This window comes from Chaetura pelagica, unplaced genomic scaffold, assembly GCF_000747805.2.
Source record: "Chaetura pelagica isolate M959 unplaced genomic scaffold, ChaPel_1.0 scaffold69, whole genome shotgun sequence".
NCBI lineage: Eukaryota > Metazoa > Chordata > Aves > Apodiformes > Apodidae > Chaetura > Chaetura pelagica.
Genome location: NW_009970724.1, coordinates 1,163,307 through 1,178,838, shown reverse-complemented (window position 1 = coordinate 1,178,838; position 15,532 = coordinate 1,163,307). Strand labels below are relative to the sequence as shown.

The following is a 15,532-nucleotide window of genomic DNA, read 5'->3' as shown; positions in this document are numbered from 1 at the left end:
ATTCCTGCTCTGTGGCTCCTCTTAAGAGCTACTCTGTAACTCCACTGATATTTTTGAAGCTACTGAACACTAGATGAGCATTTCACTCTGTTCAGACAGATCAGACAAGTGGTTTGTTGGGAAGAAAAGGCCTGTCCTGAGCAATGCTGCTATCACTCCAGCCACGCTGGATCATCAGGGCCAAACACAGCCAGCAGGCTGCAAAACAGGAAGCCCCAAAGGGGATGCAAAGCTGAATGTTGGGTCCCACAACTCACCAGACAGGCAGTTAAATGCATTCAATGGGAGAAAACAAAAGGCACAGCTCAAAGCTGATCCAGGGAGGCTGGATAAACATGCTCTGGAAACGATGGCAACAAGCAATTAGCCTGAATGCTGCAGACACCCCGAGGTGGAGAGAAATTAAACAGGTGTTCCTGCGTAGAGAACCAACTCACTATACCAGGAAGGATTTCAGCAATCAGCTGTTCTCCTTCAGTAATAAAAAAGGCTGGCAACAAACAATCTGCAGCAGTATTTGCATATGCACAAACATTAACCCTGGGACACCTCCAGGATCTGTGCTGCTTTCAGTTCCCTGGTTGGAGACACAGGAGCATACTGACTAGGGGATGTCCTCGGCACGTGCTTCAGAAACTCCCCTGGTCTAAAAACAGTGACCTGCTCAGACCCAGCAACCTGCCCCGAATGCCAGAGCAAATCCTCGCTGGAGCTGGGAACACCAGAGGGGAGTCCCAGGGCTGGCACAGAACATGGAACAAGGCCAGGTTTAAATTAAGCTGCTCCCCGAGGACGTGCATGGGGAGGCCCAGTGAGCAGCCAGGATGTGCAGTCCTGGCTGTGGCGGGCTGGCAGGACAGACATGCTCCCCAACTGCTGCTGAGGAACTATTCCCACCTAGAAGAGTGAAGTTTCCTTCCCAGCATGGCTGCTGTCTCCCTCTCTCTCCTCTTCCCACTTGGGCCACACACAATACACCAAAGAGCAATTCCAGTGCATCAGAAGGATGCAAGGTAAGAGCCAAAATTTTCAATTAATGTCTACTTCCAGCAAAAGAAAAGGGGGAAAGCTCTTAAATTTAAAGGGATCAAGTGCTTTGTCAGGAGTTGAGAAAATAATTTGGCACAACATATTTTTTGCACTTGAACTGTGTTTAAGTTTCCTGGCTAATGACTTATCTACCACCTGAATCAAAGTCCAGAGGCAAGGCTCAAGGGCTGGGAAAGGGGCTCTGCTTCATCTCCAGCTCCTCACTCTCACATTACAGCCAGGGCTTCTGAGCTCAACCCCGCTCTGATTCAGGAAGCACTGGTTTTTGCAGAGACTGTAGGGGTCTAAACTCCCCCAAGGTCACATTGCTTTCAAATGGTCTCTAATTTGATGCTAAAAGTACAGGTGACTACACCAGAGACAAAGAGCCAAACATTTCTAAGTGTGTCCAGGCTGTCAAGAGAAATGTTGTGTCCAGTGACTCCCAGAGACATCACCAGCAGGAGAACTGAGGTCTCTCAGCTTTGGGGCGATTTTTGATCCAGACCCAACCCCTGTGGCCACTCACTGGATTTCTACTGCCTGCCTGGACTCACCTTGGCTATGACTGGAGCTCTGCGTAAGCGCGTTGGTGATGTTGGGAAGCTCGTTACCGTAATTACCATCTTCCAGGGGACAGACGTCCATCTCCCCCCACTTGCGCAGCTGCCGAAGCCAACAGGATTTCTCTTCCAGCTTGCAGTGTGGGTTTAACACCACGCACACCCACAGTGCCCCTAAACAAAGCCAAGAAATCAAGGAGGTGCCACCACCGTACCCGAGGGGCAAAGCTCTTCTGCTGCCATCCTCGTCCTGAGAGCCTGCAAGGTTCCATCGTCATTCGTAAACTCATTTCAGCATAATGCACAGACCCAAGAGGGGGATTTAGGCAGCTTTTAAATAAAAGTAAAACTCCTCTGTAATGAAGCTAAATTATAATCTCATGAGATGGGGGACAGTGGGGAGAAGGGAAGAAGAGAGCGGCTGTGTATGAATTTGTGAGTGCTTCTGTCTGCCAGCACAAATCTAGTGTTTGAACTACACATCAAAGCATGCTTAAAAACACCCTGGCAAGCAGCAGAGTCTGTATCTCCAAAGACTACCCTGATTTTGATCCTACCCACGTTCCAAGTGCTTTAAACCCGCTCCGAATGCTATTTCATCTGCCATTGTTCTTCAGGCCATTTGCATTCAACTATTTAAAAAGGAGATTTGGTGTATTTTCTTCCCTTTTTATTTTTTCTTTTTCTTTTTTTTAATCCCCAGTAGCTCCCAGCCTGCAGAGGGACCAGCAGAGGAGCCTGGAGTTTGGTTTGATGTCTTGCAAGCAGGAGCCCTCCAAGGTACAAGCCCTAGGTTGGAGGTGCCCATCAGCAGGACAGCCATGCTGACACCTTCTGGGTCAACAATGGGACCTCACAGCCCTTACAACAATGTCTGCTGCAGGAGAGGCAAAACCAGGCCTGAGGACATCTGTCATCATTAAGATCCAACTCATCCATTCATAAGACAGGGCCGATACTGGTGCTGCTAACCCAGCCTTGCTGACTCTCCTTGGTCACCCACTGCTCTGAAAAGGGCTACAGCAACCCAAGTAAGTGCAAAACCTTAGCTAATTGCATTTCTGCCCTATTTCCCTGCAAGGCTGCCAGGATACAACATGTCCCTGTGCCTGCCCTGTGGGGTGGGACAGCATCCTGCTGGCACAGCTGTGGTGCGTGGTGCCCCCAGGGCTGTCCCCAGGCTGAGCAGCCCATGCTGCTTCTCTCTGCCCGTGTCATATTCTGCCACACACGCAAGATAGCTCAGCCTCCAGCAGAAATACCCTCCCTTGCCTCTCCTACATAGTCCCAGCAGAGACCTGGAGCACCTTCCTTCTCCCTGCCCAGCAGCTGATCTCCCCTACCTCTCCATCACTCATCAAGTCAAAGTTCCCATCCCAAAGTGACAGCCAGTGACAGGATAACATCACCTGACACAGCTCCACTGCATAGCAAGGAGATTCCTCCATGTGCCCAAACCACCTCCCTCACTGAACAGCCATGCTGACGAGCCAAACATCCCCATGGGAAGTTACAACTCCAGCACAGACACCCAGAGCAGCCAGTCCCTTTTCCAGGCACCGCAAGGCAACATCAGGCTGAGCAGTGAAGTCCTCGCTCCATCTCCACTCTGGTGTCTCCCCATTCCTCTGGGCTACAGGGAGCTTTGGTGGTGCTTTTGGGGTGCATGTCCTGGGACCTGTCCTCTGCCAGCTGGGACTCGTGGACAGATTTGGTTCAAATCACTAATAAGGTGTGGAAGCTGTGCACATCCAGCTGCTTGGAGCAGCCTGGCCTGGCAGGAGAGACGTGACGGTGTCACAACACAGTCGGTGGCAGCAGCATCACGTCCAGGAACAGGCATGGGAAAAGCAACTGCAGCCACTGAAGATCTGCAAATATTCTAAGCAGCCCTCACCCAGTCCAGTTCCATCCACATCTCAAGCTTTGCTGCTCCCAGGAAACCTCACTGAAATTCCATTCCTTTCTGATGCACAGAGGGTAATGAGACTTTTGGGCTGCAACATCAGCAATAAAAGGATGTGAAAGAGGAGAGTGTATCTCCTTTGGAGCTTTTGGGGCACAGTCCTCCTGGAGCAGGTCTAGGCCACTCAGTCCCAGGCTCCTGAAGGCTCTACAGGTGCTGCATGAACACAGTGTCTTTGAAAGAAAACAGGTCTCAGCTCCAGAAAATGAGTCTTCCTTAAGGCTCTGATTACTGCTGAGTGGTGGGCACCTGCCTGCTGCCACTCTGAGGGCATGAGAACCCCCCCACCTCCTCAGGCAGGCATGAGCTAAATCCTGTGCTCAGCTCCTGGTGTTGGGCATCCTGGAGCTTCAACTGGTTTCAGGCATCCCCTTCCCACCAGCACTCCTGCCTGTTGTCATCGTTCCTCTTCATCCACTCCAGGGCTGCTTGTGCCAAAAGCAGCCTCCAGCAACTTCAGCTCACGCCTCTGATGGAGCACAGAGCAGTTCGGCTGACAGGCAGTAATGAGCCTTGGTGCTGCAGCTCCTCCACCACCCCCAGGAACGGGATGAGCCTGCTGGATTTTTGACTCCCACAGCTCGGCTAAGAAACCTCATGACTTTGCAGACTATTTTTGGGAGCACCCCAAGGCATCCTTTGCCTGCCAGAATGCTGTGCCCCTGAGCTCTCCTGCAGAAGGGATGATGTGGAGGGGAGACGGGGACAAGGAGGGAAGAGGCATTCACATCTGTCTTGGCCATGACAGTTATCCGTGAGATGGAAAAGAGGAGTTTTCTGAGCCTTATGGTCAAGTGACATCAGCTGACAGCACAAGTGGCTCCTGTCCTGAGCTGAAACGCCACGCTGGGTCAGACTCCCTGTCTGTTCACATGCTGCAGAAACCTTCATCTGAACTTTCTGATAGCAGGAGGTTAAGCGGGGAACAAAGCAGCAGATCACGATTAAGCTAAGCCTCTAAACAAAAATGCTTTTTGATGACAGAGCTGGGTGCAGGGATGGGGGGAGGGAAGGGTCGGAGCCTTCCCAGCCCAGTGCTCCCAACTGCCGGCCCCGGAGAGGACAGGCGCTCCGATCCCGCGCCCAAGTTTCCAAACCATCAAAGAAATTCTCCTGTTTCCCACAGGGTCGCTCCCCAGCTTAATCTGCTGAAATTCCCCACTGTAAACAAGTGGCCGAGATAAATAAACCCGTCTCCAGGCAGATTAAGGTCAGGCTGCACTTCAGCTGGTTTTTCGTCTATTTTTTGTAATTAGGCTTTAATCATAAGTACTAATGCGCCAGGGCAAATACTCCCACGCCGCAGAGCTCTCCATCCAGCAGGGCTTTCCTCTGGCTCCCCAGCAGACGGGGCAATAGACGTTCAGTTGGCAGCACACGCACGAGCAAATGATGCCTTTTTTTATTTTATTACTGGTTTTGTTGTTGATTTTTTTTTTTAAACTCTGAAATCCTGCAAAATCCTTTACATTTTCCCCAGCATAAATCCACAATCTTCTTTAAGGCTGATCTTCCAATCCTACGCAAGTCTGTGATGCAGTCTTTGCTAAAATCAATGATTAATTATTAAACATGTGCCCAAAATAATTTCCAGGAGGCCCATTTTTCTATTCCACGTGGCCAGGGAATGCGGTCTATGCTGGGGCTTCCCACAGCAGCTGGCAACAGGCCCCTCATTCCTCCCTTTGGCAGCAGTGGTAATGCCAGGCAGCTCTGGCATCTGCAGCCCACAGGCGGTTGGACAATGTGCCTTCACCACGCCACACGTCCTGGCTACTGTGACCCACCCAGTGACTATTTGGGACATCTCTCCACTCTGCTGATATTCATTACTGGGGACACCACCAACTCACTGCACATCTGGTCCCTCCATACCTCAATCTTTCTTTCAGAGGGATGCTCTGTTCCTAACACCACATGCTACTTAAGACCAAATCCAGAGGACTTTGAGTATACTCCATGCCCATCCTGCCCTGGAGCTGCTTATTGGACCATCACCATGTCCTCTGTAGGGGCTTCTCTTCAGCATGAAAATGCCCAGACCCTCCCACATGACATGCCTATGCCAGGTGAGCCACTCACTCTGACATGCACTGGTTGGCATCACGCTTCACCTGCTGTCACACCAATCCAGCCCTGCCATGGCCCTGATGTTCCTTTGCCATCTGCTGACGGGACATGCTGTCACCTCCTCCCACCCTATTGACCAAAACTACATGCACCAATCTGGTCCTTCCATGGTTAAGCCAGGACTGAAACCTGACCATTCCTCCTTCCTGTGTACAGGAAGGAGAGAGGGCTCCTGGCTTGGAGAGCAGGTTTGAAATATGGCCAAATAATCCGTAATTCTGGGTAAACGGATTCCTGTGTCCAGGCCTGCCCAGACACCCATCCATCCATGTTTCACTGATGTGCTTGCTTTCTTCCACACAGAAATTCAGGCTTGCTGAATTTGCCACCTCTCCAGGATTCTCACATACCCAGCCATCTAGCTGCGGCATCCCAAAATCCTGGAAATATCTTCTTGGCAAGAAAGCACAGATGAGATCTCCAGAGCCAGCATGGTTACTTCCATCCAGGAAACTTCACCCAGAAGCAAGACATCCCTGCCCTGCCCATCCCTTGTCTGCACAGTTTGGCCAGGCTATCTAGTCGCACAGCTATGTTTGCATCTGCTAGACACTGGAAGGAGAGTCTGTGGTTTTAGGTGCTCCAGACCCTGGATCACCCTCATCCTTCTTCCACCTCTACTACATTCCTTTGGTCTCAGCCCGTGAGTCCTTGACATTACACAGCACCTCCTACCAGCAGGCTGCAGAGAAGCTCAAAACTATGGCACAAGTCAAGCTATTCACCAAAAACCCCAGATGTCCAGGAGAGACCAGAACTGCTGGGTTAACTCCACCACACACGTCATCTAAATGTTTTATTCTAATGATATTACGGTGTCAGCCAGCTGAGCCGGTGTCTAAGGTGCTTAGCTAGAATTACCCAGAATTGCATTTCCCTTAAAGCCAGGCTCTGCTCTGGCCATCCTGTCCCACTCACCCTGGAAACGTGCACCAGAGCAGGCAGAAATCTGCTAGACAGGGTGAGGCTTGGGAACCTGCCTCTGGATCACAGTTTCTCCAGAAACAGCATTTCCACATCCAGGCTATGACCTGCCCCTGGGTCCTCCCTTGCAAAGACTATGAGGCAGCACACCAAGCACCAGGCTGCTGCAAGTACAGGACCAGCCACACTCTGCACACCCACCACCCTTGACCCCTTCACAGGAGATGGGCTGTTTTAAGGTGAACTGTGTAGCTTATGCCTGATCCAGCTGTTCCACCAGGATTTCCCCAGCATGGGATAAAAGTAAACTCCTGGCATCTCTCAGGACTTCTGGTCCCAAAAAAGAAATCCAAAGGCCTTGGGGATAATGCCTGCTGGCCTGGCAGCCCAGGCAACCCTTCTGCTGCTTTCTGCAGGGTGCTGACCCTTACCCAGCTCATCCCAGAGCTGCCGGCACTTCTCTGTTATGCCTGTTCCCTGTTGCCTCCAGAGGGAGAGCCTGGGATCTGCCATGAACTGCTCTGTAATCAACGTCAGCATCCTGGCTCCATTGGAGTCCCTCATGCGTAGCATCTCCCGGACCTGGAAAGGACAGAGAATGTCTTTAGTGAGTCAAACTACATTTAAGACATGGTCACCTAGCAGGCAAGCCACAGCTCCCTCAGTCTGGAGGTCTAGACTGTAAACATATACATATATATGTGTATAATGCGTAGTCATACACTGTGACACTCATGCAATGGCTGTGACATGGCTGGTTGGAGTCCAACTGAGTAGCAGCCACAGCCCAGGCTGTGAAGAGGACCAAGTGATCAAGAATATGAAAACAAGGCTCTTCTGCAAAGAAAGAGAAGAGCTTGCCAGCTGACACCACCTCTCCCTGGTCTTGGTAGGCTCTGTGGGGTTTGCCTTTCCCCGACCATATGGATGGGGAGATGAGGGAAAGCCCTCCCTTGTGCTAGGATCATGGCAAGCCTATCAAGTGGGAGAAAGAGACCTGCCAGGAGAGCTGGGGAGTGGGTGAGACAACCCAGGCCTGACCCAGAGCCTGGATTATAACTGCCTGCTCCACAACCAGGCGAGAAGGCACTGGAGCAGAGATTCCCAGCTGTGACGGGCACCCAGCCAGGGCAGCCAGTGAGCTACTGGCTACGTGACACACTGAGGGGACACAGCAGCCGGCTCCTCCTCACCTTGGCAAACATGGAGTTGAGTTGCTTCCCCGAGCCATAGTACCCTCCCTGAGACAGGAACAGCTTCACTTGCTCTCGGACCTGTTCCTCATCCAAGTGCCAGCAGTTCTCGTCATCAATGCTGGCCCCAGCAGTGGGGTCAGGAGCACCTGGAGGGATGGGCAGAGGAGAAAAGAGACAACTGTGTTTATATGAAAGCAGCAGGGTCAGCAGCCCCACCAGCAAGCAGTGGACCTACCTCTATTTTATATGGACCCACCTCTATTTTCAACAGCTCAGGCAAGGGAAAACCAACCAGGTCCCCAGGCAGTGAGCCCCAGCTGGCATCATGCTCTCCTTCCACCGCGGTGGCAGCAGTCATCAAGAGGGATCCTGACCACAGGGCTAATGCCTAGGCTAGCCCCACTCTTCACATGAAGTGAGAAAAAGCAGAGATTTGCCCTGCTTCAAAGCCCCGGGGGTGCAGGCAGTGCAGCTGCAGAGCCCTGAGTGCTCCCTGGCTCCAGCGATCACCCGGGTGCTCCTCCTCCTGCTCCACATCACCGGTTTGTTTAAGCAACAGTAAATCTCCAGTTCCTGCAAGCCCTTCCACACCAGGAACAGTCTAACTGAGGTACCACTGCACAGGGAGCTCCAGAGCCCTGGGTTAAATGCCTGGTCCTGTCCCTCATTTGCTTTAGGACAGGAGACAATCCCTGTGCATCAGTGTACCCACCTGAGAGACACCTCCCACTGGAAAGAGCAAAGGACCAATAATCCTTCAAAGAGCAAACTGTGACCAGAGCAGAGCCTTTGGCAGGCACACATGTGGATTCATAAGCTACATTTCAATTTCCAGAGGAAAACAAAAGAAAAAAAAGCTCACAAGTGTTTTATACAACAGCTTGGGTCTGTCTCCCCTTGCCTTGCCCCTTTCAGTTCCCATTTCTCTCTCCCTGAAGTGCTGCCCTACCTCCCAGCAATGTCGCAGCTTCCTGGGCTCACAGGACAGGCAGCAGCACGGCTCCAGCAAGTAGCCAGGAGCACAAAAGGGAACAAGAACCCAGTGTTCCACCTCCCTGCTTTTAAGTCCTGCTCTGCAGAAACTCCTCAGTTAATACCAGTGCCAAGCAGGGACTGGCACGGCTGGATGATGCTCCGCTCTGTTCCACTTTGGGCTGCTTCTCCCATCTCATCTCCCTCTTGAGCGAGGAAGGGGTCAGCATAGAAAGCGTGAGATGCTGCACAGGCAGCCAAGGGATGCGTAGTCAGTATGCTCCCAGTTAAATCTCAGTGATGTCTTCCCCACTTGACTGGGATCTGGTTGGGGAGCAGACATTGCTTTCATGCAGAGACAGCTCGGGATGCTGCACATGCCCCAGCCCCGCGTGTTGCTGAAGCAGAAGCTCGAATGCAATTCATGAAAATCAAGCTCCAGGATGCCTGCTCAGCAGGGCGACTGTCTCTCCTTGGTTTGGAAGCGAGAGGACATGAACCCGAGGGGTTTTGCTCCTCCAGCAAAGGCTGAGAACACTCCTGACCCGATAAGAAACAGCTATTTGTATTTAATGTCCTTTACAAAATTCCTTTAATTTCTGCTAACAGTAGCTGCCTGAGAGCAGTTCTACCAAGCTCTAGGCACAGTCTGCATCATGCTGAAGGGACAGGATGCTGCTGCTCTCTCTGCAGAATAATTTATATTCAACACAACCACGTAACTGGGACAGGAACTGAAGCAGCAGAAAGGAAATGATGGCCCCTGGATGAGTACAGGGGCTCCCGCCTACAGCCCCACGTGTGCCCTGATCTTGCGCTCCCACTGCCGGTAGCCAAGCTGCGGAAAGCCATGATGGACCACCACGACAGGAACAGTCTATCCTGGCCATCTCAGTGCCTTTTCCTTCCCTCCCCCATCCTGGTCCTCATCTTGCAGATAAAGGGTAGACAAGCCAGCGATTATCTCCTATCAGGAACCAATGACTAATCTGTCTACCACAAGCACTTATCCAGCCCCATCGCCAAAGTATTCCAGACACTTGGACTTTTAATAATCTTCTCCCCACCATCCCTTCCCTTGCTCCCAGCTGCAGCTATCTAGTCAGGCCAGGTCATCTCAGCTGCCTCTACAGGGTGACCTGGCTGCATCTGTAGGGATCAGGAGGCTGTGGATGCTTGGGGTGACCCATCCCACTAAAGCTCAGCTCATCCTTGGTCCCTCATTGAGGTCGCTCTGACAGATAAAGGTGGAGGAGTTGACAAGAAGCAAAAAGTGGCTGCATTTTTCTGGGGTTCCCAGGGCTACCCTCAGCACTCGCTGCTCACACATAGTGGCAGCGACAGAAAGCCCAAGCAGCGAGGAAAGAACCGTGCAGCTAAATAAAACCTCCTCCTCCTACGCAACACATTGAGCACTTCGCACGTTGGGGTTCGGGCCGCAGCCAAATTAGTAACACGCCTCCCGCGCCTCCAAATAAAACCTGAAATTCGCTTGTAAGTGTGTTTTGCTGTCCTATAAAAGACTCAGAGCGAGGGCTGTCAGAGCAGATTCCCACATGTGCAACGCAGCCCAGCAAATAACAGGCTGCCCAATTAAGCCAGGGAGCTGGATAAACACTGAAGAGCAAACAATGGGATTTGTGTCAGGTTCAAACAGTAATGGCAGGATTTGTCCCCTTCCCCTTGCCAAGGTTCCCACCGTGGGGGCTCCGGCAGCAGCACGTTGTGACGCAGCCGATAAGCGATTCCATGTCTCGGCTCCAAAGGAGCAGGGAACGGCATGTAAAACAGCCCAGTGCCTGCATAACACGTTTCTCATATAGCAGCAGCACTCCTGCTCCAAAGAGCCCTCTTTCAGATGTGCTGGATCCTGGTCCTGCCGGATTCAGATTTAAGGAAACACCACTGCACATCTTGAGTGGAATGAGTGTTTCACCAACCCCTTTTACACTGGCTGTAGAAACAGAGATAAAAATGCAATCCATCACACTCCAGGCAGGACCCCCTCTCTCGCTGCAGGCTCAGTGCTTAACTGTTTGACAGCCAAGAGAGACTTCTCTGGGTGGATACAAAGACTGAGAAATAAGGTCTGGAAAAAACCCTACACATTAGAAAATTGAATGAAGCCAGGCATGGAAAATTCAACACCTTGCTCAGAAATTAGCTGCCCAATATGAAGAAAAGGAAAGGCAGTACTGGACTGGAAAGCAGCAGCTTTCCAGGGCTGAGGAGGCAGTGGGACCTCCTCCACAGATCATGTCAAGGTATCAATGCATCCCAAACCCAAGCTCCTGAACGCAAGAAGAGGAGATACATCAGCCAAGCAGCATAGGAAGCACTCTCAGAGTGTCTCAACCATGGCAGGAGTGGCAACACAAAGAAAAAGGGAAAATTATCATATTTAACCAGTCTGGAGCTGATACACTGATGATAAAATCCACCCAGCGATGCAGGTGGCCACCCCAGAATCTCCCTCGTGGTCATCTCATCAGACCCTGTGGCTCAGGAGTCCCAGGCAGGGCTGTGCCAGCCCAGAGCAGGGCTGGCCATCGTGGTGATGGTTCACAAGGGCCACCTCATGACTTCACGTGGTGGTGTTGCTGAATGCCTCTGGGCTGCCTCTCTGGCATCCGGAGAGAAAACAGACATGAAGGAACAGCTCGGGGCGGGGGCTGAGGAGGACATGGACAAATAAACAAACAGCAGAAAACTTCAGAGAGAAAATAACCAGGCACCAAAAAGGAAATGAACTCTAATGAGGGATTAAAAATAGCAGCAAAGTGAGGAGTCAAGTTCTGCCAAGGCTCCCAATTTTTTTCAAGAGGAGGTAGAGGTTGGATGGAGCCTCCAGGGCAGCCTGAAGATTCACACCTATGTGACACCGATGGAGCAAGTGAAGCCAGATTGACTCTCAGTGTGGTGGCTGGGAGCTATCTGGTCCAGCTGGTACCAGCATTGGTTCCAGCCATCTTTCAAAGCTCCTTGTGAAGCACCACACGTGTACTCAGGGGTCATCCAGCAACCCTTGCAGCTCTGCAAGACAGGGTGAAAAGCTGCTGGCAGAGACTTTCTCACCAGCACTCAGGTATGCTATTTTTCCCTTAAGCTCACATCAGATCAGCAGCCAGGCACACAGATTCCCTGGAGACCTGATCTCCTCCCTCACAGTTGGAAGGCAGAATTTTTAAAAGATTTACTAGTGCTGCCCTCCAGATGCAGTTGTGGGGTGACCCTGAAGCTAAAGACCACCTGAAAACTCCTCAAACATTAGCTCTGGCTCAGTGCAACAGGACAAGCAGGCAGGGACTGCTGACCTGCTGTGCAGAAGAAGCAAGAAGGGCTGACGAGTGAAGGACAGCGTTAGCCCACGAACTGAAGGAAGGGCTCAAGGTGGTCAAGAATATATCTGAAAACATGAGGCAGAGGGGTCCTTATGGTTTTCACATAAGCAAATCTGTTTTTTCTATGCTAAAGCCTGAGGGACCATTCCCACCAAGAGTTTTCTGAAGGTCTTCTCCTCCAAGAAAGCTCCTGAGACCCTGCAGGGCCACCAAGGCCCCTTGGTGATTCACACTGACTCTCCACTGGCTTGTCCTCAGGGGGAGCTGCCTCTGCACTGTGAGACAGTGGAGGTTTTGTGGCTTTTCCCACTTCTGGCTGAGAAACGCATCCCAAGCCTCTTCAATAGCATCAGCTGAGCCTCAGACATTGTGTCACCCACTGGCATTTCTGTGGGGCAGACAGACCGCCCTGACCACATGTCCTGGGCTGAGGGCCGCAGCTCTCCTTGGCATGTCCAAGTGCTGCTCAAGCAGGGCAACTTACCAAGGTGCAAACACCAGGTCTGCCAAAAGCTCCTGCTCCTTACCCAAGGAAGGGGAAGACTTCACCTACGATGCACGAAGGTTACCTCTGAACCCCAAATCTTCCAGGCCCACAGGCACTGTCAGTCCTCAGAACTGCATCCCCTGTCTTTAAGCTTCTAATTAGAAATTTCAATTATCACCATGTCTGGCCTTTCAGTGGCTTCCATCAGCCTCCTCTCCTTCCTTGGCCACAGACTGCTTTTGCCCTCAGGAAGAATCCAACATTTGTCTCCAAAGCCCAGACCTCCCAGTCTGATACAGCAGACTTCCTTCTGCACACCCCACACTGATTCTGTCTTCCTCTTAAAAGAAATCTAAATAACTCCCTACAAGCATGAACCAAAACACCAGAGAAGATGAATGCTGTCTCCCAGGTCTGCTGGGTGGCTTGAACCCTGAGCTCTTACTGCTGCTGGCTGTTGGATCCACGCTGTGAAAGCAGGAAACCCAGCGCTGCTGTCAGGAGACGTTGGTTCTTCTGAGCTACCCTCTCCTCCACAACGCTTGTTTTTGTCCCTGAAAACTCCTTCTCTGCCTACAATTCCCATTTCACATCTTTTTCACAGCCTCGTGTTCTCCAACACCTCCTGGCAACCTCTGCAATACTTTATTGCACCAAAACAATCACTCTCTGTTCCTCATTTGCACCGTAGGACATAGTCTTCCTATGTTTCACGGTGGTAGAGCATGGATCCCATGCTCAGTGGCTAAGCTGCACCTATTCCCAGCACATCCCACCACGGCTGGTGTCCCTGAACCACTTTCTTAGCTTGCACTCCCCTTGAGCCAGGCTGGCCCCAGAGCAAACCCATACAAACCCTGGGCTGATGCTTTCAGAAGACTGAAGGGACCCGTATGCTAAGGTGGCCATCACCAGGTGTTCCTCACTCCGTCGGCAGCCTGGCTGTTGGATCCAAGCTGTCCAGCTGCAGAGCCTGGCTGCCCCCCAGCAGCCACCCCACCAAGAAAGTCCAAGCAGCCTCAAGTCACATTTGCTGGCACAATGACAACCCTGCACAGCCTTTGTCCCCAAGCAGGTACATGCCTGGGGAGGGGACACAGCAGCACTGAAATCCACCTCAGCCTCTTCACTCCAGCTGCCACTGGAGATGCCAAGCGTGGAGGCGTCAGACACCGGGTGAGATGCCCTGGCCGTGAGGACCCTGCCCTTTGCAGGCGGCTACAAGAGCCGCACGCTGAGCCCCTTCAGCAGGCAGGGGCTGGGCAGGGAGCACAGCAGCAGGCACACCTAGGGCTCTCTGCCTGGATTGAATCCTTCGAGAACACGCGAGTGCCTTGGCTGCGCTCCAAGCCTCCATCATTACTGGATAGTTTGCATTTCCTTCTAGGAAGGCAGCCGGGAAGATCGGCATGCGGTGCGCAGCCCGCGGCTACCGGCTGCTGCAAGGAACAAAGCTCTGACGCCCGGAGACGAGCGTGCCAGACAACGGGCTGTCATTTTCTTTGCTGTTCAGGCTCTGCAGGGGGAGGAGGAGCAGCCTGGGAAGCCTTCTTCTACAAAACCAGATGATTCCCTTGCACGGGGGGCATTCCCCAGCCAGCCTGGAGTGCTCTCGAGGTGCAGAATCAGCTCCTCCATCCCACGCGCCCACCATGTGCCCAAGCAGCAGCCCTTTGGGTGACCAGAGGCAGGTGGGGGAGACTCAACGCCAATCAATGCTCAACAGACCTCTCCTCAGAAGAAACAGGGGGAAAAGGAAAGGCTTTCTGGAGAGGCTATTCTTGCTCCAAGGTACAATAACCTCAAGTGTCCAATGCACAGACTGGGGGGTTACTGTTGGGGCTGCAGAGCTTGGCCTGCCAAAAGCTGCCTTCACCTTAACCCCAAGGTGAACAAAAGTGTTACTTCAAGGGTCTGAACTAGACACAGTGGCTCAAAATGTGCACAAAAGCCTTTTAGAATTTCAAATCTCAGGACAGGAATGCATGAACCACAGCTGGGAAGCACAAGATGGGGAAAAATGTGGATCCCCTTCAACTGGAGCCCCCAGAACTGCTCTCACATTTGAGCCCCACAAGCTTGCAATTCTTTCTCACCCTGGGCTTGTTGCTCAAGTAGCTCTGCAATGTAGTTGCACTGTGGCTGTGCTTCACTGGCAGGAGAAGGAGGACAAAGCTTGCTACACTGTCAAGAGCCAAAGCCCTGGAGACATCACGACTCTGGACTTGACTGTGAGGTTCTTTGAGCCTTCCTTTTCACAGGGTGCAACATCCATGAGTTTTAGATCATCTCAAGATCATCTCACACTATCTTTAGAACATCTCACCATTTGATCTGCCTCCTCCCCCAGGATGAGACGAGGCTGTTCTCCCACTTGCAGAGGAGTTTACTCTCTTGTGACCCTGGCTAGTCAGCCACACAGATGTGAGACAGGTGCCACCTTCTGCAGGGTATGTCAACATGTCTCTGTTGATTCAAAATTGCACGCTGGAGTGCATGAATTTGCACGAGTCTGAAGGGACAGAGAATTTTTGCTTTGTTTTTTTTAAAACCACTTGTAAAAACAAGAGGCAATATTGAACTGGAGCCAACATCTGCATCTTTGTAAGACTCTCAATCACCAGCCTTTTGCTGACTCTAGAGCAATAAATATGCACAGCCTTAAAAGCTTTCCTTCAATCTGCTTAAAAGAAAGTAGCCTCAATGACCAAGAAGGGATCCTGCCCAATCTCAGCTTCAGTGGATCAACTCAGCAAAGGGAATGGACTTCACCCGATTCTTGCAGCATCACAGCTTCTCATTCTTTTTTAGTGCCAAAAAATGAGGAAATCCCCACAAAAGCCAGTAATTCAAAGTACAACCACACATGTAGCAGATGTGACCCAGTGGAGGAGACAAAAGCCTCTCCCAAGGCAGAAGCAGGA

At 51.7% G+C, this 15,532-nt stretch overlaps 1 protein-coding gene across 1 annotated transcript in view; it reads right to left on the bottom strand.

Moving 5' to 3' along the window:
• The window catches only part of ZSWIM5 (zinc finger, SWIM-type containing 5), a 110,820-nt gene that overhangs the window by 14,879 nt on the left and 80,409 nt on the right, over positions 1-15,532 (bottom strand). Inside the window, 3 exon segments of the mRNA XM_010006698.1 lie at positions 1,587-1,766; positions 7,044-7,194; positions 7,806-7,954. Of these exon segments, the coding sequence (XP_010005000.1) occupies positions 1,587-1,766; positions 7,044-7,194; positions 7,806-7,954 (480 nt within the window).